The 27,357-nt window shown below is 39.9% G+C and overlaps 2 protein-coding genes across 3 annotated transcripts in view; one reads left to right on the top strand and one right to left on the bottom strand.

The window, feature by feature from the left end:
- The window catches only part of vill (villin-like), an 11,426-nt gene extending 2,893 nt beyond the window's left edge, over positions 1-8,533 (top strand). Inside the window, exons 3-20 of the mRNA XM_042399025.1 lie at positions 60-134; positions 299-489; positions 851-959; positions 1,305-1,415; positions 2,714-2,919; positions 3,025-3,103; positions 3,219-3,317; positions 3,515-3,668; positions 3,787-3,887; positions 4,041-4,178; positions 4,301-4,459; positions 4,731-4,910; positions 5,039-5,184; positions 5,688-5,832; positions 6,752-6,940; positions 7,269-7,337; positions 7,498-7,833; positions 8,046-8,533. Of these exons, the coding sequence (XP_042254959.1) occupies positions 60-134; positions 299-489; positions 851-959; positions 1,305-1,415; positions 2,714-2,919; positions 3,025-3,103; positions 3,219-3,317; positions 3,515-3,668; positions 3,787-3,887; positions 4,041-4,178; positions 4,301-4,459; positions 4,731-4,910; positions 5,039-5,184; positions 5,688-5,832; positions 6,752-6,940; positions 7,269-7,337; positions 7,498-7,833; positions 8,046-8,159 (2,601 nt within the window). The 3' untranslated portion in view covers positions 8,160-8,533. The remainder of the gene's footprint in view (positions 1-59; positions 135-298; positions 490-850; positions 960-1,304; positions 1,416-2,713; positions 2,920-3,024; positions 3,104-3,218; positions 3,318-3,514; positions 3,669-3,786; positions 3,888-4,040; positions 4,179-4,300; positions 4,460-4,730; positions 4,911-5,038; positions 5,185-5,687; positions 5,833-6,751; positions 6,941-7,268; positions 7,338-7,497; positions 7,834-8,045) is intronic.
- On the bottom strand, positions 8,533-27,357 carry plcd1a (phospholipase C, delta 1a). Of its 2 annotated transcripts, none has more exons than XM_042399027.1 (15): positions 27,168-27,357; positions 21,132-21,290; positions 16,183-16,411; positions 15,829-15,958; positions 15,495-15,723; positions 14,667-14,868; positions 13,632-13,776; positions 13,377-13,529; positions 12,135-12,287; positions 11,880-12,036; positions 11,029-11,145; positions 10,730-10,908; positions 10,331-10,466; positions 9,925-10,074; positions 8,533-9,678 (listed from the first exon to the last, which is right to left on the bottom strand). In XM_042399027.1, exons 1-15 carry the CDS (start codon positions 27,196-27,198, stop codon positions 9,590-9,592), a joined length of 2,259 nt encoding a protein of 752 aa, XP_042254961.1. In that variant the 5' UTR covers positions 27,199-27,357; the 3' UTR covers positions 8,533-9,589. The 2 variants fall into 2 exon arrangements, with proteins under 2 accessions (XP_042254961.1, XP_042254960.1); XM_042399026.1 differs by lacking the exon at positions 27,168-27,357 and adding an exon at positions 23,637-23,826.

Genomic DNA, 27,357 nt, shown 5'->3' with positions numbered 1-27,357 from the left:
ATTATTTGTGGAGGATTTCATAGGATTTCAATTTCAATTGTTGTTGTTCTCCTACTCAGAACATGCAGATGGTGCCTGTTCCAGCCCAAGGCTTTGGTAACTTCTTTGAGGGAGACTGTTACATTGTTCTTCATGTGAGTACAACACAGGCTGATTTCCCAAGAGGCTTCACTGGCTCAACATAAATGCAGGCATGTGATTTATGCATGCCTGTATGATGTTTGCAAGCGTGTATCTGCATCTGAGTGCTGTTTCTGCTTCTCTGTTTTTTTTTAATGCGTACCACCAGATAAGTCAGAACAAGGGCTCAGGACAGACAGCTGACATCCACTACTGGATAGGAAACACATCTTCTCAGGATGAGCAAGGCGCAGCAGCCATCTACGTCACCCAGCTGGACGAGTACCTGGGCGGTAGGCCGGTCCAGCACAGGGAGGTGCAGGGAAATGAGTCGCCCCGATTCAGGAGCTACTTTAAAAATGGCCTGATGTGAGTCAAAGAACAGGGCTTGTATGTGAAGTAAAACAGGGTGGTGACCAAATAAAGAAGGGTTGTCACACAGATTATGTTGTAATGAGACATGAGACATGGTTTACCCCACTAATCCGTCTGTATGAAATCATTATGGCACAAATTACTCTTGTTTTGTTGAGGCTTAGCAAAGAAAAACACTATTTTCCTCTCACTCTGGTTATTAACCTTCAAGTTTTCATTGTGTTAGGTAACCCTGAGGTCTAAATCAACAACACAAGAAATGTTCTTAGGTGCTATTCTGTCTCCGGCCTGCTTGTTTTATTACATTTGAACTTTGATCCTGTAATGTACACCTAACGCCAGCCTCTGTCCACAGCTACAAAAAGGGTGGAGTGGCCTCAGGTTTCCACCACGTTGACACCAATGCCTACAATGTCTTGCGATTGCTGCATGTCAAAGGGAGGAAACATGTCACAGCGTCAGAGGTATGCAGAGTAGAATATGTGGGGCTATGACAGGGATTCACGCTGTCTGCTCTGTGTCTCCCACCGGAGCTATCACAGACTTCACACAGCCACACTACAAGGGGAGCTGGCACTCCCTCTTAAACAAATTATGGCACGCTTGTTGTCATAGCTGTCAAAGTGGGTGATAATTGCCGAAGGGGTGCTATAACTGTGTGGTCTTTAATTGATATTTTCATATGTTAACAGTAGCTGTTTATCTCAGAACATTTTTTAATGATTTTATGACAGCATTTACTGTTCATTTGAAAAATAGTCAATCATTTCCATCTGGCGTGTTAAAGTTTTTCGTGTATATGTGTGCAGGTGGAGGTGTCATGGAACAGCTTTAACAATGGCGATATATTCCTGCTGGATATGGGGAAAGCCATAGTGCAGTGGAACGGAGCCCATAGCAACAGGAGAGAGAAGCTCAAGGTAATCTTCCACTCTGAATGCTTCAAAAAGAACATTTAAAGTAGAAATAATGAAGGTTATCATTATACAGAATGGCTGCTTTTACATTCTTATAATATTGTTATATTACTTGTTATATTATAGCTTCAAACCTTACATTGTAAGGTTTGAAGCTGATCGTAGTGGAACAAATTGCAAAAACTTAACATACTATTGAGTATGATATTACAACAGTGCAGAAGTATTGGTATCAAATTATACATGAAGTACCAAAAGTAAAAGTAGTCATTATACAGAATGGTCCATTTCAGAATAATATATATTATTTTATTGAATTCTAATTATTCATGCATTAATGTGTAGGCATCATTAATGTCACAGCTGGTAAAGGTGTGACTAATTTTAAAAATACCTCAGAATGTCTAGTTTATTATATTTAGTATTAATAATCTGAATCTGCAAAGTAACAAAGTAACAGTAGCTGTGAAATAAATGTAGTTGAGTGAAAAGTATAATATTTGTCTTCAAATTATAGTGGAGTAGAAAAAGTAGCATAAAATGTAAATAGTCAAGTACAAGCACCTCAAAATTGTACTTAAGTACAGTACTTGATTAAATGTACTCAGTAAGATTCCACCACTGGATATGAGATAAATGTACTGTAAAGTACACAGTTACTGTGGAGTAAAAGCTACAGTATTGTCCTCCATTGTTTAAGTAGTATTATATGGAAAAATACCACAAAACTGTACCTGAGTACAGTACTTGAGTGAATGTATTTAGTTTCTTTACATCACCGCAAAGAGTCACATGTATCCAAGTGGACATATAAAATCTTAATTTTATGTGAAAAGACACAATTTACAATTGAATTTTACCACATAGGAATGGGAAATTTTGCATTACTATAAAAGCTGTAATATTCTAATCTAATGTGTTCTTCTAATCTGTAACCTAACGCAATAGCAATTCATTCAAAATGAAACCAGGGAAAGTAAAAAGCAATCATGTACACACATAGTCATTGAAAAGTAAGAACAGCAAAATTTTTGCTCTACATATTACACTTATAATGCAAAGCATAAAACAGAGAAGGGGAAGGAAGTTGGAGGGAGGATTTCCGAGGCACCACAGACGGCTGAGTATATCATCCAATCCATCCATATTTATATAATCTCTCAGTCTTAGTAATGAAGTCAGTCTTTCCGTCTTGTGGAAGTCTAATGATCTCAAAGCAATCATCTGTTGTAAGTTTATCAGTCTGTAAAATGTAATTGTTTTAAAATGTGTCTGTTTTCTCCTCTCCTCTCCTTTTCCAGGCAGTCTTGTTGGCTCAGGACATCCGGGACAGAGAGAGAGCTGGTCGTGCTCAGATCGGTGTTGTGGAGGGAGGAGATGAGAAAGACTCACCAGAGCTGATGAAAATCATGACGGCGGTGCTCGGCCAGAGACATGGGCCGCTGAAGGAGGCCGTTCCCGATGACAAACCCGACCATGTGCAGAACACCACTGTCCGGCTCTACCAGTAAGAACACTTTATTGATCCATTGCTTACATCCACAACATGCTGGGGATTTGTCTGGCCATTCATAATATGATATATTGTTTTTTTTCTTGTGTTTCTCCTCAGTGTTTTTGAAAACAGCGGGAATCTAGTGGTTCAAGAGGTGGCTACGCAGCCTCTAACGCAAGACCTGCTTCACTCCTCTGTAAATAGCTTTTATCCTTTAAACATGTTCCATAGACACTGTTTTATAGAACATGGGTTGTATCTCTTTTTTAAATTTTTCTGTATTATCTCTTTTTCTCTCATCTCTTTGTCAGGACTGTTATATTGCAGACCAGGGAGGTTCTAGTGTGATGGTGTGGAAAGGCAAACAGGCCTCCAAGGAAGAGCGGAAAGAAGCTCTGAACAGGGCAGTGGTGAGTATACTGGATGAAGAAAGGCAGTACAGACCAGTCCTTACTCTACATAAGGCAGCTAAATCTCAGTTTCCTGAAAAGACTTCCACATTTAGAACTTCACAAAATATTCTCTTTTGCCAGGGTCACCAAGCTAAATAGTAATAATTAATCAAAGTTATGAAAGATGCTCTTTGTCCACTTATCTTCTCTACCAGGGCTATATCAAAGCCAAGAATTACCCCTCCAGTACCAGAGTGGAGGTGATGGCCGAGGGTGGTGAGTCGGCGATGTTCAAACACTTGTTCAAGTCCTGGAGAGATAGAGGCCAAACGCAGGGTCTGGGTACCACCTACAGCGTGGGAAAGATAGGTAACCTCTGCGTAACACTTACCTGAGTCAGATAACATATTTAAATTAACTTTAAATTAACTTCTCTGACAGCTGTGTATTCAAATAAGTAATTTTCATATGATCATCGTCCCTCCAGCAAAGGTAGACCAAGTGAAGTTTGATGTGATGGAGCTTCACGCTCGCCCTGAACTGGCAGCACAGCAGCGAATGGTGGACGACGCCTCTGGAGATGTTAAGGTGCGGTGTTAAATGCAGCATTATATAGACTATGTCAAAATTAAAGATAAACATACAAGGCAGACTTTTTAACCTTACTATCAACACTCATTTCCAAATGAAAGCAAAAACATTAAAAATATTTTAAATTTGTGTCGATCATGTCTGTGTCAGGTGTGGCGCGTTGAGAACTTGGAGCTGGCTGAAGTAAATCCAAGTACATATGGACAGTTCTATGGAGGAGATTGCTATTTGGTGCTGTACAGCTATCAAAGAGCAAACCAGCAGCAATACATACTCTACATGTGGCAGGTCAGTATCATCACAAATTAATCATTTTTCAGCTTTTTAAAATATAATTTTGATTGAAAGCCATCTCTCTCTGTTTCTGGATACACTAAAAACGAAGAGCTGTTTTGTCTTACTTACACCAGGGCCGTCATGCCACTAAAGATGAGGTCACAGCATGTGCCTACCAGGCTGTCAATGTTGATAACCAGTACAATGGAGCCCCGGTCATGGTCAGAGTGGTCATGGGAAAGGAGCCTCGCCATTTCATGGCCATTTTCAAAGGCAAACTTGTCATCTTTGAGGTGTGATTTTTCTCACTGAAAATTAATTTATGTTTACCCAAAAAAATCTATGTTTTATTGCTACAATAGTATAAGAAAATGTTATTATTTCTCAAGGGGTAAGTTGTCCTTCAAGAAGCCATAAAGATATTAATCCTACTTGGTGACAATATTACTAAAACTGCACTCATCAAAGCAACAATTTAATGAAAGTTGCAAGAACTGGATGTTGTTGATTTGCATGTGTGTGCATTTTATGTATACCTGTGTGTGTGTGTGTGTTTCCCTACAGGGTGGCACAGGACGACCCGGTGTGGTCAACCCTGAAAGCGATGCCAGGCTCTTCCAGGTGAGAGGGACCAGTGAGCTGAACACCAAGGCCATTGAAGTGATAGCGAGGGCGTCATCTCTCAACACCAACGATGTTTTCGTGCTGAAGACTGATAATATAGGCTACCTGTGGTATGGAAAGGTACGCATTTTGTTATGGGACAGTATAACAGGCTGACCTGAACTCCCTTATACGATTAAAAATGTGCATTTATGTTTGTGTGTTCGCACTGTCACACAAATCCATGTTCGTTTGATGTCTGCTTCCAGGGCTGCAGCGGGGATGAGAGGGAGATGGGGAGAGCCATGTCTGATGTGCTTTCCAGACAGGACAAGCAGGTGGTGATGGAGAACCAGGAGCCAACTGAATTCTGGGTAGCTCTGGGAGGAAAGGCTCCCTATGCCAGTGACAAGAGGTAAACACAGACAGCTGCAACATCACTCCTTTGAATTGGGCTTTTATGCTTTTTATGCCTTATTTTGACGACCTAGAAATCTCAGGAGAAACTTGATTTCATGCGTAACAACACATCCGCTTTGTAGGATCTCTCACTCAGTAACACTTCAGCAGCCAGATGCTAAACTGGCATTCTCCCTGTTCATTTTCCCTCCCTGCTATTGGCCATGTGGCATGAAAGCAAAAATATAACCATTAACAATAACCCACAAACAAGGATTTGTTTTCAGAATGCGTCCAAAAGGCTCATTAATCATACTTTGAAACATTAATAAGCTTACATTTAAATCTGCATGGATTATTTTTACATCAAGGTCACAGGAATATGCCCAATGTCATCTGAAGCTAATGAAATAAAGCATGCACGCACACACACACACACACACACACACACACACACACACACACACACACAGATCAGATTATACATTTGTAATGACGGTCAGCTCTGTGTTGTTTCAGACTGCAGAGAGAGGAGCCTCCTCACAGTCCCCGGCTGTTTGAATGCTCCAATCAGACGGGTCAGTTTCGGATGACAGAGGTGGATGACTTCGCCCAGAGTGACCTGGACGAGGAGGATGTGATGCTGCTGGACACCTGGGAGGAGGTGAGAGGTCAAGGGGCCTCAACCATCCTCTGCTAGGGCCTTGGAATTGGGAATTGAAATTTATGAAATAAAACAGCAAAAAAAATATGTAAAGAAATTAACAAGGGCCACATTTTCTGAAGACAATTTAAGTGTGCTCGCTCATGTTGAAAATTGCAGCTGCACTGTAAAGAGGTTGACATTTTGGAAAATAAGCTTCTATTCTTGCTGAGAGTTAGCCTTAAGTTAGTAAGGAAGTAATAAAACTTTATATTCACAGCACCTTTCAAAACCAGAGTTACAAGGTTCTTCATAAAATGCAGTACCATGAAATATAGCTGCAATTTCAGCATACATATTTCAGCATAGAGAAACAGAGATAAAGAGAACAAGACACACAGAAAATAGAATAAAAACAGGGATTTCAAGGAGTGGTCAAACATAGAGATATAAAAAAATGGTGAGAAGATTCATATCTGTCAGTTAAATATGAAGCTACAGTACAGCCAGGAGGCAGTTAGCTTAGCTTAGCATAATGAATGGAAACGGTGGGAAACAGCTTATTCTGGCGAACTCACCTGCAAACTTGTCATTTTTACACTTATGTTTTCATATCACCTAAAATGTTAAACAATTTCTTTAAAGCAGTTGTCTGTTGAAGATTAAGAGTTAAAAGCAGGTGAAATCAATTTAAATGTACAGTAAGTAAGTTTAAAGCCATGTAGGCAGAGAAATTGTCAGTTTGTATGGAAGTTTAAAGTAGTTAGCAGCGAGCAGTTAACTGTGAGCTGTATGACAGCACTTAAAAGTTGAAATGTCAGTCAACAAGTAAGCACTTAAACAGTTGAACTGTCAGCTGAGGAGTAGATGTTTATTCATTTTCTTAATTTGAAGTTCTTCAAATTAGTTCCTCTTGTTTTCTTTCTCAATATCACCTCAGATTTTCTTGTGGGTTGGAAACCTAGCCAACCAGCATGAGACCAAGGAGGCGTGGAACAGTGCCCAGGAATACCTGAGGACCCATCCAGCAGGCCGCGACCCCGACACACCCATCATCTTTGTCAAAGAGGGACACGAGCCTCCCACCTTCACCGGCTGGTTCCATGCATGGGATCCTCATAAGTGGAGTGTGAGTTTATAGGCTCTCTCTGATCTCACTGGGAGGCAGTGGAGTGCTTTCAATACAATAATGCAGCATGGTGAAAGCATTTCAAATCAATAGTCCATTACATCAGCATGTCCATCTTTGTGAGTCTAGTGACTATAGAACAGAGCCACACTGGTATGAATGAACACAATGTCACATGAATACTGTGAATAATCTTGAGAACAAATCATCTCATAAATTAGGAAGAATATACAGTCACATGTGGATGATTTCGTGGATTGTTTGAAGATGATGAAGACTCTGCATGCTCACTAATTTTCAATCCTGGCTGACTTGATCTTCTCAACAGGGAGGCAACTCCTATGAGGAGATGAAAAAAAAGCTGAGTGATGATGCATCTCTCTCACAGATCACTGTTGTAAGTGATTGACTAACACTAATCCTACTACTAATTGACTAAATGTACTAATATCACATTTTTAATAACTACTAATGTCTGTAATGTGTCACTAATCTGTGACTCTTTAACAAAATCTGCCAGAAATATGATTTCACAAGCTCATTTGTCATATCTGCAGGACCTGAACAACAGTAATCTGAATAAGAGCCCTGCTGGGATGGGTGGGGGTGGTTACAGGGCTCCAGGGGGCCCCAGGAGCTCCTCTCCAGGCTACAGGGTTTATGGAGGTGACCTGTCCCCCAGACCTTCTACTCCCAATAGCCCGTCTACCCAAAGGTCACAGCCTTCTGTGTCCATGACCTTTTCCCCTTCCTCTAGCCTTACTCCATCGTCCCCAGCTGGCAGAACTGTGTCCCCCTCTCCTGGAGGCTCTGAGATGTATCTGAACCCTGACATCCTCATCAACAAGTCTCCCAGTGATCTGCCCCAGGGAGTGGACCCAAGCCAAAGGGAGGTGGGTGCAACTTTATGGCTCTGGTGCAAATGGCACAAAAGCAACAATCTAATTATGTGATGGGTGTTATTAATCGTGTGAATGTTGCAAGGTTGGCTGTGAGTCAGTGGGAGGTGCTAAGTATGTTGTAATTAGGATTCATGTAATAACACAGAGCGTGCAGCAGAGGTCAGCCTAACCGTTGTCTGTCCTCCCCTGTTCTCTGATTGCAGGACTACTTGTCTGATGAGGACTTTGAGAACCTGCTTGGCACCACCCGCTCAGACTTCCAGCGCCTGCCAAAGTGGAGGCAGAATGACTTGAAGAAAAAAGCAGGACTTTTCTGAGAGAGATTAATTATGGGATTACATGGAAAGGTTGTCAAACCTGAGAAAGTTTTCTGTAAAGCAAACTGAGAGGCAGCATTTTAGCTGTTGTTGAGAATAACAGGGCTGGTAGAAGTCTTCATCATTTCATCTATATATTTTTTAAAATTTAATGACAATGTTTTCAACCAACAGCCAAGTTATAGTGATTAAACGTGCTAAACTATTAAAGCTTCTTTACACGATTGTGATAAAAATCATACATTTAATGGGCATGACTTACTTATTAATGGTTATGCTTTATGTTTGATCACTGATCAAGTTTTCTCTGCATAATATTGTCATTTGCCATGTGTAAATCATTATATTATGAATAAACACAAAAAGCCTTCCATCAGGAACTCTCCTGGTTTTATTTGAGAAATACTGCAAATGCAGAGAAGTGACATGACATACTGAAAGCACTGACAGTCATGAGTTTGTCACAGAAAAACTGTTGTAGTTAATTGGATGATGAAAATAATTGAGTGTGATTTAAACTATTAGAGTTTGTTTGACATTAAATGTTTGACAAAGTTAATTGAGTTAAATATGTTTAGAGCAAAGTCATGTACAGTGTATTGCTTGATATGTTCCTCATATCAATAGTCAAAAAAAAGGAAGTTATAAAATATTTTAAGTCTGAAAAAAAATGAAAATCACATTGACAAACATTATCTGCAGGACACTGCATTTATAATGAATGAACACATACACACAGACACATACATACTATACATGTGGCTCTCTCTCAATGGGCAAAACATATAGTTGCTACAGACTCCAGTGATAAACATAATTATGGTATGAGACAATTTTCAAAACAATCAACAATCAAGATTTGTTCTAGTCACAAGAAAAAGGATATAAAATTAAAAAGGAGTGCTTGTTGTGTTGCTTGACAAAAACAATGTTTCCATGAGCACGAACTGTATGATCCTGATGGAAAATATCTTAAAGCCTCAGGAAACCTATAAAATGCAAATACTTTTTAGAAATAACAGCCAATATATCTTAAGCTGAGACTTACACTTTACTCTTCCAATTATTCTCCCAAATACAACAAATACGGTATAATGCCTGTCTTTAAATATTTTCCTAGTCTGCTCATTCACCTCCTATTCATTCACATTTTCATTCATTCTGGCTTTGTTACTCTACAAGAGCTCTTACCAACCTGGCTGAGCAAAGGCTCATTTCTTAAAAAGCTGAAACAACAGAAACGTGTTACAGACAACTGTGAGTCAGCAGATATAGCTTGGCAGATGACCAAACGCTTTTCTCCGCGAAGAGGCGTCTGAAATATTTGATCAGAGTTATATTACTGAGCTTTAAAACTGGACAAATTCCTTTACAGTTTTAAAAAAAAATGCTGCTGCTGGCATGAAGGGTTTCTATACACAGCCAGCCTACTAGGCGTCCAGGAGCATGAGATGCACAAAGAGGCCAGCAGAGCAGATGACATCACCTCTCTTGGTGAGCAGCGGAACATGTCGATACCCTGGAAACAGGAAGTGAGATTCAGCTTTGTCATCAAAAAACCACTATACACATAATATAGCAACAGACAAAACACAAATACTGATTCATATGAGTTACGTAGAATTGACAGCAGTTCTGGAAAATTAAAAATAACTACACTGAACTTCACTTTTTTATCCTGAAATAAGACATCTGCTGTTTAATGCACTTTTCGCATTCTTGAGTTTAAGTAGCGCTTAATGCTGTTTAAGCTGGACATCCTTACCGTTCTGTACACTGGTGAGCGGTAGACAGTAATGCCCGATGTGATCATTCCCCGATGTTGTGTCGTAGTCCTCCACCACAAATTGCACCATGGCCAGCTCTGGGACATGGATTTCAAACTGGAAGTTCTGATTCCACATGGGGTTGAACCCTGCAGGGGTACAACTATCATTCAGATGGTGCAACTTGCTAATAATGTTCAAATTTTCTGTCAAAGCATGTGACATTTTCTCTAAAGGGTAAGTGATCATTCATGTAATAAAAAAAATCCCAATTAATGTATCTAAAAGGACACGTTTTTGTTCACCTTCACCATCAACAGAACTCCATTTACATTTCTCCATAATTATCTGTCTGTCTGTATGAATCTATGCATTTGTATCTATGTATATGTATGCTGTGCTCACCATTGTCTTCAATGTAGTGTGTCTCCATGCTGGCGATGTCTGCTGACACGCCGTGGATCTCCACTCTCACCAGAGGGTCCACAATGGATTTCAGTTTGTCCTTGTTGAGTTTCGGTAACTGTTGAGCTGAGATCACCTGTTGTATTGGGACACCAAAAGCACACAAACAATAATGTAACAATACAAATACCAAACAAAAACACAATTACATCTAAGCACTACTTATTTCCTATTTAATCACTACAGTCACTGATTTGATTTAACGTAGAGATGATGGTCTGCTTACATGGTACAGTAAAAAGATAAGTACATGGTAAATACAGAACTATTTCAAATCAAAATTCTAACACAAACAATTTAAAAAAAATCTCAGTTCCTGTTTCAGGATTAAGACCTCACCATGACATGAAAGATCTTCTTATTTAGCCACGGCCCTCTGGTAAGTTTGTTGGGATCAAACTGAGAGGACAGGCTTCTCTGGAATTCAGGTTTCAGGATGTAGCCACATACTCCATTTGGTAGAAACCGTCCCTGGTTTAGATGCATCTCCTTGGAGGGAGTCTGGAAGTTGAGCGCCACTGAAAAGCAAGGCAAAGAGAAGAGGGAGGTGAATTATTACCAAAAATTTAATTATTATCTGCATCTAATATTAGTGGTAATGAATGGCTGAATTTCTGAGTACAGTGATGGGAGCGTACCTATCTGGCAACCAACGTTCCACATGGGCACGGGGTTGTAGTTCGAGGAGTCAGTTCTGGTGCCGGCGGGGTAGATCCTACTGAGCTTGTCCATGTTGTGATGGATGAAGGCAGTGGCTATGAGAACACAGTTACAAAAGCAGATGCTTTACCATGCTTTTTATACTGTGCTCCAAGATATATTGATCAAGTGTGCTGCTGTCGTGTCATTAAATAATATATTTTTATCATCTCTTGCCAAAAAGAATGAGGTTACTGATTTCAGTTCTAGATCTAAGCTCAGCCTTAAAGTTAAAATGCAGACCTCATTTTAGATTAAAGCAAAACTGTGTTGTAGTTCTGGCGTTATGAGTACGGGCCACTTTCCAATTGAAGATAAGAGTCTGAAATCACAAGATAGACTATAGCTACACTGCCAACTTAGAGATTACGTTTTGTTTCCCACATTATAAGATATATTACGAGGTGAATGCTTCTTGTTGAGCACTGTTTAGCTTACGTAAATGGTTGGCGTAGATAATAAACACATTGATTGATTTATAAAAGTAAAATTGATAAGGCTTTTAGGAGCCAGCTGCCGTCACTATGAGTAACCTCGACGCACTCAGCTGAAAGTTGCCAGGTAACACGGTCACCGAAACAGGTGTTTTGGTTTAACCATTGATCGTGTTATGTGGTGACTTTCAGCAGAATGTGTTGTGGTTGTCGTGGTGACGGCAGCTGTTGAAAACACAAACAGAACATGTAGGTGTCCTCCTAAAAGTCTTAAATGTGGGTATGGGCCCACCCATAAAAACCAAATGCCCGGCCAGTTACTTTCCTGCTGCACCAGGACTGCTGTGCTGGTTTACCTGAGGTTTCAGCCAGGTTGAATGCTTTAGTCTCCTTGAAGGAAGACATCTCGTAGAAGGTCTGTTTGTCTTTGGCATGTTCAAAACCATTAAAGTGGACACTCTTGCAGTAGATAACAATGTCTGACAGCTCTTTGGCAAGCTTGATCTTCGAATTCTGAAAGGAGTTGGGAGAGGCTTGGTTTGCTTTTTGTATCTTAAATTAATCATTGTTTTTGTTATTTCTTCAGAAATATTACTAAGCACTTGACACACCTTTGTGGGTTTGGCTTTTTGTCCATTCTCTTTACAATCTGCAGCCTCATCCTCCTCAGACACAGTGTCTTCCTCCATGGTGCTGTTATTGTTGAAGGCAGCATCCAGTTTGTTCGAGCGTTTTCCCTTGATAAGGAACTTGCCCTTTAGCTCCTGTAAACAAACAGATCATTAAAGACATAATCTGACGCGCGATTTCTAAAGGCAATTATGTAGATTTTTATTTTGCAATGGCAAAAAGTATGTGGTGACAGCGAGTAACGCCTCTCAAACAGCCAATGTCAGAAAGGAAAGTGTTGTGTAATGCACAATTATAATTTCCTTTGAGGCAGACAGTGCCACAGGCATCCATCCCATGGTTGCTACATTTGAAGACACTGTAAGTGCTGGGGAATGTCACTGAAAGATGATTTGGCACGCTAATATTTTCTCACTTTGTGGGTCACACCCAGTATTGAGGACCTTTTTCAGTTCATCCATCTGGGGGTAACAAACGTCCTTACTTTCATGAGATATAGATAATGACCAAAGATTAAAGGAGGAAAGATATAAAGAAGATGTGGAAAATAGAGAAAGAAATGGATAGTTAAATCTTAATGGAAGAATGGTTAAAGAACAGTTCAGAGTGTAAACCGCATTACCTGATTGTACCAGAAAAGGAGTAAATTAATATCACGTTTAATGTCTTAAATGAAAACCAGCTGTGTGCATTCCTTACATGCCTGCTGGAGAAACGCTAAATACCAGCCCCTGTTCACACACAAATGAAATTCCAAATGCTGAAAACCTCTCTATAAAAACAAGGTGTTCTCTCAGACACTGCAGTCAGGTCTTGTCACAACTCATTAGTTAATCAACAACTGCTGTCCAAACTTTCAATAAACAAGCCAATAAAATACAAGACAAAAGAGCTTGCTTTGGTTTACGACATTATCAACACAGAGGGGAGCGGCAGCTTGAGATGGTAAAGTTTTGATTGCATCATAGTGGTTTATTTGAATTTTTACTTTAATCTCATCAGTTTCCTTTCCCAGACAAATCTAATAGTCCAGTTACAGTGAACAGGAAAGTGAAAAAAACTGGCAGAGTGGTTAATTAACTTAAGAGGAGGAAATTTTTAGGTGTGGTCTTCCTACAGTATTAGGGGTTTGTTTGAGAGGGTACTTGTAGCGAGGCTCCACACACTGTGAATCTTTATGGACTGTAATGCATTTCAGTAGGCTTAGGTAAAGAGCCGCACACCTCAGGTGAGGGGAGGTTGGTGGGCATGGTGCCCTCAAGAGGCTTTGTGACCAAAGCATCACCCAGGATGGAGATCAAGTGATGGGCCATGAGCTTCTGTTGGTCCACGCTGCAGTGATTCTCCAGGGACAGGATCACTGGGTAGTCAGATGTCTGGGAAACAGAAAAATGAAGCTCAGAACTTTTTTATAATCATGTAATCATGAGAACAGTGAGAACAGTGAAATCCTGTCCCACGGGTAATAGCTCACATACTTTGAAGGCGTAGTCTTTAATGGCTTTGATGACGTCTCTGAAGAGCACTTTGGATGTGAGCGTGTAGCCATGGTAAATAACAGGCTCTCCGTTTGCCCCATCCCAACAGTCAAGTTCCACACAACGACAACTCTTCATCAGCGCTCTGCAAGGAAAGAAAACCTTCATGACCACCTGCACTGCATGCCACAGAGATCACCTTTGAATTGTCCATCTTGGCTATTTTCCACCACAGAAACTTTTCCAGGAACCCTAATAGGGATGAAACTTGACTTGGATTTTTAGCAAACAAACCTTGTGCCAGTTTTGGTTTCTGGGCAATAATTCCTGCCCTTCCCTGCTTAAGAGGTAGTACTTTCTGAAGAAAATTAGCTACCAGTTGGCAGTGCTAAATGTCTCTGACTGGTCAAACATAAACCTTGAGACCGCTGAAAGTTCTCAACATCGTTCATTAAGACTGCAAGCAGGTAGTGGTTGTTGCTAGTATCAAAAGTGGAAATTAGATCTTTATTGTTTTATAATGTTATTGACGTTTTAAAAGGTTGTATAGCTTAGCTTAGCTTCCCGGCTAGTTAAAAATAAGAGTGTGATAAACAGAGAGAGAAGAGAAATTAGAGAGCCAGTGAGCAAGAGCAACTAGATCATTTTTTAATGTTGAGTATTAAAGAAAACATTCAGAAAGGTCACTACTTTGCAAAGAGGTGCCAAGCCTTTCTGGTACTTTCAATCTCCTTTCCAACAACCAAACATCACACAGTCATGCACAAATAAATGTCAAAGAACAACCCTAATTGTGTATTAATGTGTTGTGTGTGCTAAAATTGCATCTTAAATAAAGCAATTGTTCATTCATAATAATTTAGTTCCTGATTTAATTCCACAGTTTAGTTTCTGAGGCTATCTGGTCAAAAAGGAAGATATATCTTTGCAACACAAGGTAAAAAGCATAAAAATTCAAGATTGAATTTGCTAGAATGACGGGGTAAAGTTGCTCCTCTGTCCCTGATTAACCTGCTTGTTGTAAGAAGTCGTTACCGTATGTAGGCTTCCGTGCTGCTGGGTCCTCTGAGCTGGTCTTCCATCAGGTATGTGTTGTGAGAGGATGAGATGTAGTATTGGTTGAGAGGCTGGCTCATGTCCTGGTACACCTGCTTGTGGGCTGGGTTGAAGATGGAGCCCTCCTCCTGGTGGAGGTACATCAGGAAGCCGTCTTTGGTCATGTGCTTCTTTTGCTTTGCTGAAGTTATGGACGGACAAGATGAATATATGACATGAACTGTTTATGTACCTATTATATATGGATTTATGGCAAAAGTTCAGTCAGGAAGACTATCTTTGCAAGCATAAACCTGTAGTTTTATTTCTCATACCATCATGCCTTCACATCTCTCATGCATGCATCACTCATAATTTCTTTTGCTGTCATTATCCGAGGCTGTCAATTGAGCTGTCAGCTGTTCACATCAGCTGGTCACATATATCCAATAGCACAGAGACGCACCTCCAATGTCAGCCTATCATCGTGTGGCTGTCTTTTTAAATGTTTGTCTCCACCACCTCCCCATAACTGCCAGTCTTCGCAGATTCATCAGTGCATCACTTCATCAACCTCATCAGCATTATCAGTCTCAGTGTGATTCATCAGCCACCACCACCACCAGTGTCTGGACTCCATGGGAGGATTTATCTCACTGTCCCTCGATTACAAAATCTCCCTGTAGAGTCTAAGCGCCAAAGACTGTTGACAAGACTAATTATCAATACCATTTGTACAATAAACATTTATCTTTACTTCATTCACTTGTCTCTCCTGATTGAAGTAGTGTTGTAGAAAACCCAGAAAGACCAACAGTGTTTCCATACCTGTTGCATCAGGCTCGAATTTTTCGATCAGTTTGCGAGCATACTCCACGGACACCGGCTCTCTCTGCTCGGTCAGGAGGAAGCTCTGCAAGTCCTTGTCGCTCATTAGACCCTCTGTTTGAGCGTACTTCCCATAGATCACATCTATCTCCTGCCGTTGGGTCAGCATGTCATAGAAAAGCTTGATCTCCGAGCCTTCCAAAGTGCCTGATTTGGACGTGTCACATTTCTGTCACATGTGACATGATAATTATGAGAATCAATCAACCAGATGTACTAGATTTTAAGCTTGATGAACTATAAGAAGTGAATGAATTTTCTGAGAGGGACCTACCTTGAAAATTTCATCTGCGTAGGTGTCGTCCACCTCAATGTTGATCTGTCGCAGGAAGTGCTTCAGCTCCTTCAGGTTCATGCGGTTGTCCTCGTTCTTGTCTGCTTTCCGCATGCAGTTGAAGAGCCAGCTGGCATTTAGATGTAAGGATTCGGTTTCAACTCATTTTAGTTTTAGCTATAAAACTCAAGCAGTTTTTGCAACATCTTAAATCTGCACTAATAATGAACAAAATAACAAATCTATGAGTGCCAAGGACACATAGCAATGTCTCCTCTCAAGACTGCAACCAAAAAACATTTGAGGAACATACTTCTAAAAACCTTTCCCATTTAAATACTTTGTCAAGGATACTGCTCGTTCTTCTGCTGTCTGTTGAGGTTTTGCATGTTGTTGATAATCTTCTCCAGGCCGCCGACCCATTGTTTCGCTTCGTCCCTATTGGCTGCCATCAGGTCGAGATTCTTCCCAGGGTTCTTAAAGATGATGGAGAAGCACCGCTCTTCATCACTGGGGTCAGTGTGTTTCTGAAACCCCTCAGACTGACGGCCTTTGCGCACTGAGTCAATGTCATCAATGGAGACTGTTTGGAAAGAAGAATTGGTTTGTTGAAAATTCTGGCATTTGAAAGGTCACCCAAGAGTTTGTTTGTTAATGGATAGCGTTAGCAGATGTAAGCCCTCAAACACTTGAAGGCAAAAGAGAGAAGCCTAAACAAGTCTGAACAATGTTTGAGCTTGATGTGGAAATGCAAACATAGGATTTGGAATCAAGTCTCTGTCTTAAAAGTTTCACTTAGAACAGTCAAAAATGTCCAGAAAATGAGAGAAAAGCAGTCTCATACTAGTAGCCTTGACAGCAAATAATTTATAAAGCAGGAATTCTAAATTAAAGGTGCCTGCTAACTGCCTGCTCTGTTATAATAACTGTTTTAATAACAGCTCTAGTAGAAACATAGTTTTGAGTTTAATATTTGGACACAACCATGAAGTAGTTGGCAGTCACAGTTGTCCCTTGAAGCATAACTTCAGAAATCTTCCTTAGAGAAGACACTGCTGGCGGCAGACTTTTCGTCCCGATGGGCACACCACCACAGGACGCCAGAAACGGTTTTTATATCTTATCAACAGGAAGGGTTTTGTTTCTGTGTGGGAGGGCAGTTTGGTAGCCTTTAATCACAATGCAACAGATAAAAACATACGTTCATAACTGTTCAGCAACTGTCTACAAGCTCACGGAGTGTGTTGAAGATGGTATAAGTCTCCTTATATGGAAAGAAAGTAATCTTAAAGCAGCAATAACTGATGTTTTTTCTACTTGGGCGCAGTGGAAAACACCAACATGGACATAATATAACCTTATAAAGTTGTCATGGCAAATGAGTTGCCTTCACACCCAGCAGACATGAAGCAACATTAGCTTTCATTTGGAGTTGTGTTTTTGGAATGTAAGTCCAATAGTCCAACAACTCCTACAGAAAAATATCTGTGTGTTTAGTTGTGAAGTGCTCCACAGTGTCCAACAGATAGTTGCTAATTTGTCTGTATGCAGTTTGGTGTCTGGCAGGTAGTGTGCAGTGGGTTTATCACAGCTTCATCATTGAAAACTGCTGCCTGCTGCTGCTGGAAATAAGGTTGACAAGGGTGAGGGTGAACCAAAACAGTAAAATTGTGGGTCATAAAACCAAAACGACAAGCTAAAAGATGCTAAAACGCTCCTTAAAGCTGCGGGGAACTGCAGAGTTGGGTGATAATTTTCTGTGGGTTCGTCCCTATAAGTGACCCCAATCACATTACATGTAGTTATTTCATACATTGTTAACATAAAAATATTGCTAAGTGCAGCTTTAGAAGTATAAATAATTTATTTACTCCGACACAGATGAAAATTTTCTCTTCCAGATTCGTGATCACAATGACGATCTAAAAGAAAAGGGGTGAAAAATGGATTGTTTCCTAAAAAAAACCATTTTGAAAATCTGCTGTGTGGTGCAATATCAACTTTTAACAGAATTCCTTCTTGCTAAATATCGAGGATGCAGCTACTAAACACATTACATAATAACAGCAGCTTGATCCAGAATCTTGTTTACCACTGACTGTATTTCTGAAACTGAGAAACTGTGTCTGGATAGTTAGGCTTAAATAGCCCTTTGAGACTGGCTAAGAGATGCTCTCAGACATTTTGTTGTTGCGAGCTGAACTCTTGAATTCTTTGGCAAAACAAACACATTCCATGGAGATTTGACGATGGCAAAAGAGTCTGATACACTCTGGCCTCTTTTGAGCTCCTTGCCTCATACACTGACACACACGGGCAACACATGCACTCATAAAATAATATGATTGGCATTTCTAAGGATAAAAATATTTTGTTTTAACAAAAAGATATCATATACTGAAGGTCTCTGCACACACAGCCTGTTTTTACCCATACATTGGGGGCCATCTCTATTGTTGTGCAGCTTAATGTACGGAAGAACATGCACGACCATGCATGATGTAATCACACTAAATGGCAACAACCGCCCTTGTAACAAAACACGAAAGACTACAGGCTTAGCTAAGAGGCCATATGTTGTAGCTGGGTTATAATCACAATGTTTCTACCCTTTACCACCAGAGGTTACAGAGTCTAATGAAGAGCGAGCATTGTTCTTGAGAGAATCTGAGCCTATCTAGGGGCAGAATGAATCTAAAGGTCAGACTACTTGAAGAGAAAAACACAACAGTGGGGGGGCGGTGTGGTGAAACACACCCAAGGCTGGGTGGTGCACACTCAGCTGACTGCTGGATGAACAAAATACCTTGGAAGCGCTCAGCAGAAGAAGAGTGTCTGATTAATCTGTGCATGCACGTTATCCCCAGCAAAACAGACGACTGTAGAGGAGTTTAGGGTTGTGAATTTGGACCAGTTTCAGAGAATCCCATCTGGACAGATGAAGTCCACAATGCCCAAGTCATGTCATCCGTGTCAGGCCGGCATTGCTTGAATACCAGATGAAATTTCACACAAAGAGATTATTGTGCCGGCCCCGACAAAGTTCATGTTGCTGTTTCTAAAACTCTTTTCTTCAAAGGAGGACAGTGAAGAGAATAATTCCCCCTGAGGTGGTGGCTAATAAGCCATGTCAGTATGTGTTTGTGTGTGTGTGTGTGTGTGTGTGTGTGTGTGTGTGTGTGTGTGTGTGTGTGTGCAAACTTGACCTTCAGGTTAATCTTCAGTTTGGGGTTGACTACAGTAGTGTCTTAAGAAGTGAGTTGAGAAAATATTAACAAAATAAATTTTCAGGAATGACATGCAAAACTATAACCACCTACTTATCCTATCTGTTAGACGTGTTTGAATATGAGCCCATGAATGCTGTTTAGTCAAATATTAATTAATATTATTAATGTTTGACTAGATTTATTTGTAATTATCACTTCCTTCTCTGTGACAAACAGCTGACAGGCAGTAAAATGAGGGAAGTAGCTCATGAGACATATGTGTAAACTTTATAGTGGAATACAAAGCCTCTGATGTCTACCTCATATAACCCTGGCAGTGCATGTGTGTGTGTGTGTGTGTGAATGCTATCGAGGCAAATGACAATCACTGATTGTGTGAACGAGGGTGGGAACTTTAAACGCTGGATGCTTTTCAAAAAAGACGGAGCAATAAAACCAAGCTCACAGTCTGTTGGGACTGATGGGATGTCATCCAGAGATTTTCTGTCACTCATTTACAAAGTATGAAGGTGTGAAGGATGGGTATCAAAAATGAAGCACCAACCAAAATGTGTCCATACTAGAGCCGAAACAATTACTATTAATCAATCAGTCTACTGACAGAAAATAAAGTGGCCACTATTTTGATAGACAATTAATAGCTTAAGTCATTTTTAAGCAGAAATGCCAAAAATTTAAATTTTGATGGGTATTTTTTTAGTGTTCTGTCACCTGATAAACACAAAAATACTTAATTAATCAAGCTTAGTCTGTGTGTTTACTTTTTCTTTAATTCAATTTTTAATCGTCTCTATTCTTTTTTTATAAAGAGTTAAAACATGTTTATATTTCTAACACTAAGGTGCAGAAAAATGTATCGTTATCAGTACCAAATTTCAAAACGTACTAAAAATTCAATAAAAACATTAAAAAAGATATCGAGTCCTCCATTCACCTCCTGACATCGAGTCAGAACCAACAGTTTGTCTCAGTGGGCTTTATGAAACACTCTATTCTTAGATCCTTGATTTGTACAAGGAAACTCCATGAAAAAAATAGAAAAATGTGAGAAACTTCAGAAAGAGCAGCACAGGAGGAACCCTCTTACAGGATAGACAAACATGTGAAAGGTGTTGTGTATCTGTGTATCTTCTGTTGTGACAGAAGTAGCAGTAGTTGAATTACGATCTGGAGAAGCAGGCCAACAATATGTCATATGACTACCCGCTGATAATAATACTGTACCTTTATGCTTGATTTGACAAATGCAGCATCAGATGACTCTCATCCAAAAAGTGGTCAAAAACAATACGTGCTACCCTCCCACATGCTCTTATGTAAACGCACTTTAGAGCTGATTGGCAATTGTGGCTTGTTAAAGCCCACAGGAAAGCAATAAAACATGCAGCTTATTTCCGTAAACAAGGAAATGCCTGAAAACTAAAGTGTCCAGTTCTGCCCATCTGTAAGCACTTCTGCTTATGTTCAAAAAAAAAAAAAAAAAGCATTGCCTCATGACCGGGCACATGACCGTATTGCTCGATGTCATCTGTGTGTGTGTATGCTGAGTGTACATTGAGATGGAAAGTGTCAGTATGGGGAATATAAGGCGCACTGCTCTGTCTTTCAGTGTTTGTTCAAGGCTCTGGCTCGGGGCAGAGGTTATCAGGCCTGGTAGCTGCAGAGGACACACACACACATGCATTTGCACCCTGACAGTGGATCACTGCACCGGAAATCACAGGAAAATAATCTCTTTCACACACACATGGACAAACATACAGCCAGCATACACACTAGTATTTTCCAGTCTGGCCACACCACAGTATCAGTGTGAGTTGTTTCCATTTGACCAACACCTCTCACATATTCTCCACTACTAGAGGGATTTTAGGGGTGTGTTCGCGTGCGAGCTATTGTTGAGATCAGAAAGGAGAGTGGAAAAATGGAAGAAGAATGTACAGCTCATAAAACACTGGGATGAGCTACAGCCCAAGTGTAATAACTTACAGAAACTTGAACTCAGAAGGATTGTAAGCACCATCAAAACAGGTATGCCAACAAATGATTCATGTAGCAGAAGATGGCACTCACAAGTCTGATTTCTCTTGAATGCTTTGTGGGATTCCTGCCACAAGGTCTTGCAGTCTTCTTGCAGTTTGTAGAAGCGGTTTCTCTGCCAGGAGCTTGAGCGAACCTTGACCAGTTCCCCACCGACAAGCAGGAACTGTAGGTCTGCATCACCCTCCAAACCTGCGAGAGGGAATATGAAATTAAATATCTGTTTGCTTAAAAGTAAACACACAGACCAGCCAATGTCAATGTCAACTTTTGACGCCGTACGTTATTCAATGCTGTAGCGAACAATTCTTTTCATTATCAATGAATCTGACAAATATTTTCTCAATTGACTGATTATTTTTGCGGTACATCAAATGACAGAAAACTAAAAAAAAGAGTAAATCAGAGCAAAGTGAGCTATTAAATGTGACATATAGTTTCCAACACTACCAGCCTGTACTACTCAGCTAGTGTACAGTGTTAAATATGGAAGATTTCACAACGGATGAGCAGTGCAAGTGACTTATCATTAAGGTGATTATGACTTTCTGGGAAGGGTGTGATGAATGACTCATAATTCTTGTAAAACATTGTATGAAACCACAACAGGACAATGTTGGCAGGTCAATGTTTAGTTTATTTGTTTTACATCTCTGCAGATTAGATGCAGGGATTACTCAATGTATGGGCGGGGAAGAACTTTATTCACATAGCTTCTTGCATCACACAAACTTAAAATGGCCATTATATGTTCTATTAGAAAAAGGACAAATAAGTAATGTCCCTTCAGTAAGCAAAGGGCATCTGAGGATAACGACTTTCACTACAACTCATTTGGGACTGAGTCAGGGTCGTGGGCAGAGCCACAACATTACCGAAATTTTTTTCCAAGACTGTACCAGAGACTCACAGAGGCTGTTTATGAGCGTCTGGCCTCTCTGCAGGCAGCTCAAAACCGCCTCTGCTCAGGCAGGATTTCTGCCGGGGGTGCAACTCTCTCTACGTCATCTCCTTTTTTTTTGGGGGGGGGGGGGGGTGAAATCTAATTTACCGTGAAGAAAAGTTGCATATTTTTTGTCACTCACAAGCTTTATGTTGAGAAAAGAGAACGGCCACAAATAAGTTTCTGATTTTCCCAAATCATAATCGTGAGTCATACGGTTATGAATCACATAAGGGAGCTCTCTTCCTTTTTTTCAGTAGTATGTTTCAGATGCAAGGCTGGCTAAGATCCTGACCTTTACAGTATACCGACAACACCCCATAAGGCAAGCTAGGGCTAGAAGATGGCAAGAGTTAAGGTTGAATAACAGGGATTAATGCCTCTGAGGTATGAGCTAATGATAAGGTTCAGAGATGCATGTTTTGCTGTTCCAATAAGTTAATAACAGCAGTTGTGAGATGTATTTCACTTTATCTTTATTTAACTAGGAAGTCCTCTTGGGATACATTATCTGACTGGGCAAAAATACAGTGTAGACTAGATTACAGAGTCCCATAAAACATTTTTAACCCTCACATATATCACAATAGTGTGAGACCTCAGGGGTATAAAGGAGAGTGCCTGACTGTTTACAAACATTCCTAATGCATAAAATGCATTTTGGATGCAGCATTTTAATATCTGTTACTGTAAGAGGACAGTTTTTCTAAATTAACTTTGTCTTGTGAATTATTGCAGACAGGACCAGGGTGTGTACATGTACAACGAAAATGCAGTTTTGCCAAGTTCACCACAAACACAGCTGTTTGAAGCAGGAGGGGGAGAATCATTTTACAGAGGCAGGACAGGAAGTCTTCCAAGAATAGTTTTAATTGAGATTTGAAGTTTTAAAAATATACGATACACTTTTCAAATGCACAGGTGCTCCACAAGTCCAGTTTATGAATGCCACATGATAAAAGCTGACCAAAACAAACAAGCTGCTGCAATATGTTGAAAAGATGCCTGAATGGAAAGTTGAATTCTCATCACATTCTACTGTCTGAGCCAAGCTCAGTGGCTGCAGATGTGTATTATTCACTGAGGAGAGCTTTATAACACTTTGCAATTTCTTGCTCTGCTGTCCTCTCTTTCAAATTTCCTAATAAGTAAGGAAATCATGCAGATAAAATTTAAAATGTGAGATGGAAGGTGCAAAATTACTAAGAAATTGCACAGAGGTGCTCACCCTCTGTTTATTAAGCTCCTTTTGAGGTTTAAACGGTTTCCTGTACCTGTCGCTTCTTCAGAAAGACAAAGCAGACATATAATTTTGACCACAACATACCAGCCTATAAGCTGCAGCTGCTTGTGAAAGAAGAATTCATCGCTCCAGGCAACGAGGAAGCCTTCATAAAGCCTCTTTACTGCACGTTGTCAAAGCACTACATATGCTGACTCCCAGCAACAAGAAAAAGCAGATTATTCTAAAAGATTATGATTATGAAAAGATATAATCGGTGATTGCTGTCAAGATTGAAATCTCCCCACATCCAGGTAATGTAAACATTAGGTGTATACACATATGCACCTTTAGGGGGTTGGAGGGCACTCACCTAGGCGTTTTCCGTTCTCCTTTGCAACTTTTCTCACCTGCTCCTGGAAAACCTGTTCCTCGGATTTCGTCCTTTTCAGACGTTTGCGTAAGCAAGACATTGCGGACTAACTTTATTTTTTACAGTAAACACATATATATCCAGTCGGTATTTAATCTGTACTCGCTGTGGAAAAGAGGCAGGCACCACGTAGCCGCCCCCGACCTCCCTTCTCTCATGGGGCGGGCCTACAAACTCATGTATTGCTTGGTTATAGCCGCTATTCTCTGCAGCTGTGACCTACGCGAGGGTAATGCACTTTGTCTGGTATTTTATTCTCACTTTCAGTCTTAAAGGGTGACTGTTAAAATATTAAGTAGCAGACTTACATCTCTGCTCTGTTGCTGCTGCTCAGTCCAGAAATGATTTTCCAGTCGTTAAAAGAAAATAAATACATATATTGCATAACGACTTAAACTTACACTGAGCAAAGCAATGTTTTGCTCAGTTGACATGTCTATGACTAGGCCCTAAAGCATGCACAGTGCATTTTGCGTCCAAACATACTTATCAGACAAAATAGTGAAGTATTTATAAGATAAGAAGATAAGATAAGAAAGAAAGACATCTCCATGAACCAAAACAGTAAGTAAAAAATAAAGTAATATAAAATAGGAATAATAGATACAATAAAATAGATCTGTGTGTGTATATAGTGTATGTATAAGCCCAACAAGCTACATACACTCATACAGCATTTGGTTACATTATTTGGACATGTTTTTAAATACTAACAGAACTAATGAGCTGGGAAATATCGCCATCCAGTGGTATAAAAATACATGAAGTTAGTTAGTTAGTCTGATTGGCCTACTTGGAAAATAATTCATAAACTCATCAGAAAGATAACAGAGATAAACCCTGCAAAAAGTATATTATAGCATACAAATCTGTGTAAAATATGTGTAAATCACAGATAATCACCACACAGCACTTGTGGCTATGGTTGCATGTATTTCTTTCATGCATGCAGGTGTAATTTCTGCATGCATGGATCTCGGCAACAGAAACATGTCACCAAATAAAACCACTGCGCCTACAATGAATATCTAGACTACAAGCTTGCTATAAAGGACAACAAATAGCAACCAGGCAACACTGACAATTAGGTTCAGATAAATGTTGGGAAGTATTTATCTGACGCCCATCCTGCACTGAAACAACAAACATTTGTCGTGGTAAAGAGCACTGATGTTTTTCCAAGATAGTCTGCATGTCTCCTCTGTGGGGACACTTCCAGATGTTTTTATTTTGATTATTCAAGGAAGTAACCCGCCCTGTGCTTTGTCACAGCTTTAGTGATGATATTTGTGTGCAAAGTCTGTTGTTTACCTTCTTTTCTGTGAAACTGCAGCATATTGGCGAGTAAAATGTTCGGTTTGAGCGACACCTGTTCTGGTCATTGTTTGAAGCTTCCTCTATGTAACAGTAACTGTCAAGTTTGCATCATCCAAAACATCAGTGTGGTCAGAAAGGCTACCGATGGTCAGCTTGTTGTCTTGTGTGTTTTGTTTTATTCTAGTGGCATTTCCTGTCCTGCCAGTGGAGCTGCCCTGAGAGCGGAGCCGGAACCAGAAGCATCCCCACAGAAGAGGTCTGCAAACAGACTGTCTTGAAGATGAAAATACCATGTAAAGTGATTGACTCTGCAAATATAATGATACATACTGATTGAATAATTATAGGCTATCAATAGCAGTATTACCTAAATCTTGACTGTATTGATTTATTCTGTTCATGTAGCACATAGTGATTAACTCTGTCATATATTTATTGATTGATTCATAAACAAATTAGACTACAGCTCATTGATTCAACAAACACTCCTTATTGCTTGAAGCCTCTCCTCCCCTCTCACAGACACAAACAAATGCACTGTTCTCCATTTATCCACAATGTCTAAGTCACCATTCCTCTTTGCAGACAGACAAACTATTTAACTGTGATCAAGTGAATTTTATTTGAAAAGCTGACAGTTGATAGCCTATTTGATCACACTGATGTTTTTGGATGATGCAAATTTGCCAGTCACTGTTGTGTAGAGGAAGTTTCAAATAATGATCTCAACAGGTGTCGCTCAAAAGCATTTTACTCCCCAATATGCTGCAGTTTTACAAGAAAGACTTTGCACACAAATATCATCTAAAGCTGTGACAAAGCACAGAGCAGGTTACTTTGTTGGAACTTGAAAATAAAAACATGTCTGTATCTTTCTCTCGTTACAACAGGCATGCCACAGGGATCCATTCTGGGCCCTGTCCTGTTCACCATCTATATCAGTGAAAATTGTCTCTCACCTGCATTGTTGCCAAAATCATCTTTACGTAGACGATAGGCTACTATTTTGTACTGTATTGCTGATTCCGTTTAGTTAGCCATCAAGAAACTGCAACTCTCCTTTCATGCAATGCAACATTCTCTTAACTTAATACATCAAACAAAATTCATGGTTTTCTCGAGATCCAAAAGCATAGATTACTGTAATCTGCATATCTCTAATGTCAATGGTTCAAATATTGAAAGGGTTTCAGAATACAAGTATCCTGGCATCTGGCTAAACAACAAATTTACATTTAAGTACCAAATTGGGACTTGTTGACAAATTATGACAAAAGATTGCTTTTTTATACAGAAATAAATTTTATACAGCTTTCCTTTGATTTGTAAGAAGATGATCAATGAATCAACTTTCCTATCAGTTCTGGATTATGGGGATGTAATTTACAGACATGCTGCTGCCTCCACACCTTGGCCCTTAGATTAAGCTCACCACTCAGCCCTGAGGTTTATTACTGGTGATAACCACAGTACTCTCCACTCTATCCTCTATATGATAAGGTTGGTTGGTCTTCTCTGACTGAGAGACGCAATAATCATTGGTGTCTGTATGTCTATAAAGCCCTGGTTGGAAAATTACTATTATACATTACATCTACTGTATGTTGCAGAGACTGGTTGGTTCTTCAAGTACCTCATGCCAGGACTGATCTTGGAAGGACTACTTTGACTACTTTTAGTATTAGTGCTACCGACTCATGGAATCTCTTGCAATATGACCTAAATCTGAATACTCTCATACATCTTGGACACTTTAGAAATGTACTTAATAACCATCCACTACCTGCCTGTAACAGTTTTAACCGATTTTGTTTGTTGGTTTTGTATGTTAGTGTTTTCCATGGTAACTATGTTAACTGACTTTGTTGTTGAATCTGTATGTTTGTATTTTCCATGGTGTAATCTCGGCATCATTGTAAATGAGAGTCACCCTCATGGATTTCTCAGAGAATCTTAAATAAAAGTTGAATTGAATTGAATACAGGCTATGATGTGTCTATGTAAAGTAAATGTATGTTATAGGGTGAAACTGACCTCTGAGTATAGTCCCCACTCAATCACATGCCATAGATGGAAAACACTACACCAGCTGCAGTTTTTAGATACAACAGGTAAATAGGCAGTAAATCTTTGCATCTCCACTGACCAACTCACCGTGTTTCACAGCTGTGCCATTCTGCTCCATTCTGATCTCAGTCCAAATAAATCACCATGCGCAAGGCAAAAGTCCACTTTTCCTCCCAAGCAGTGCCAGCTATATGACAGCAATAATCACAACTGTAAAACAAGTCTGTTACTCCTATGTCTCAGGAAAGGAGAAAATCCAAACTGTGTCCCCCTCTGA

The sequence above is a fragment of the Thunnus maccoyii genome, chromosome 21 (genome assembly GCF_910596095.1).
Source record: "Thunnus maccoyii chromosome 21, fThuMac1.1, whole genome shotgun sequence".
In the NCBI taxonomy this organism is placed as follows: Eukaryota; Metazoa; Chordata; class Actinopteri; order Scombriformes; family Scombridae; genus Thunnus; species Thunnus maccoyii.
This window is presented reverse-complemented; position numbering and strand designations above follow the sequence as displayed.

Coding starts and splice junctions, on each gene's coding strand:
- plcd1a (XM_042399026.1), bottom strand. CDS start 23,736: ATGTCTTGCTTACGCAAACGTCTGAAAAGGACGAAATCCGAGGAACAG. Junction 15,959..16,182: donor AGACAGCAGAAGAACGAGCA/GTATCCTTGACA, acceptor TCTAAATGCCAG/CTGGCTCTTCAACTGCATGC. Junction 15,724..15,828: donor ACGCAGATGAAATTTTCAAG/GTAGGTCCCTCT, acceptor CACATGTGACAG/AAATGTGACACGTCCAAATC.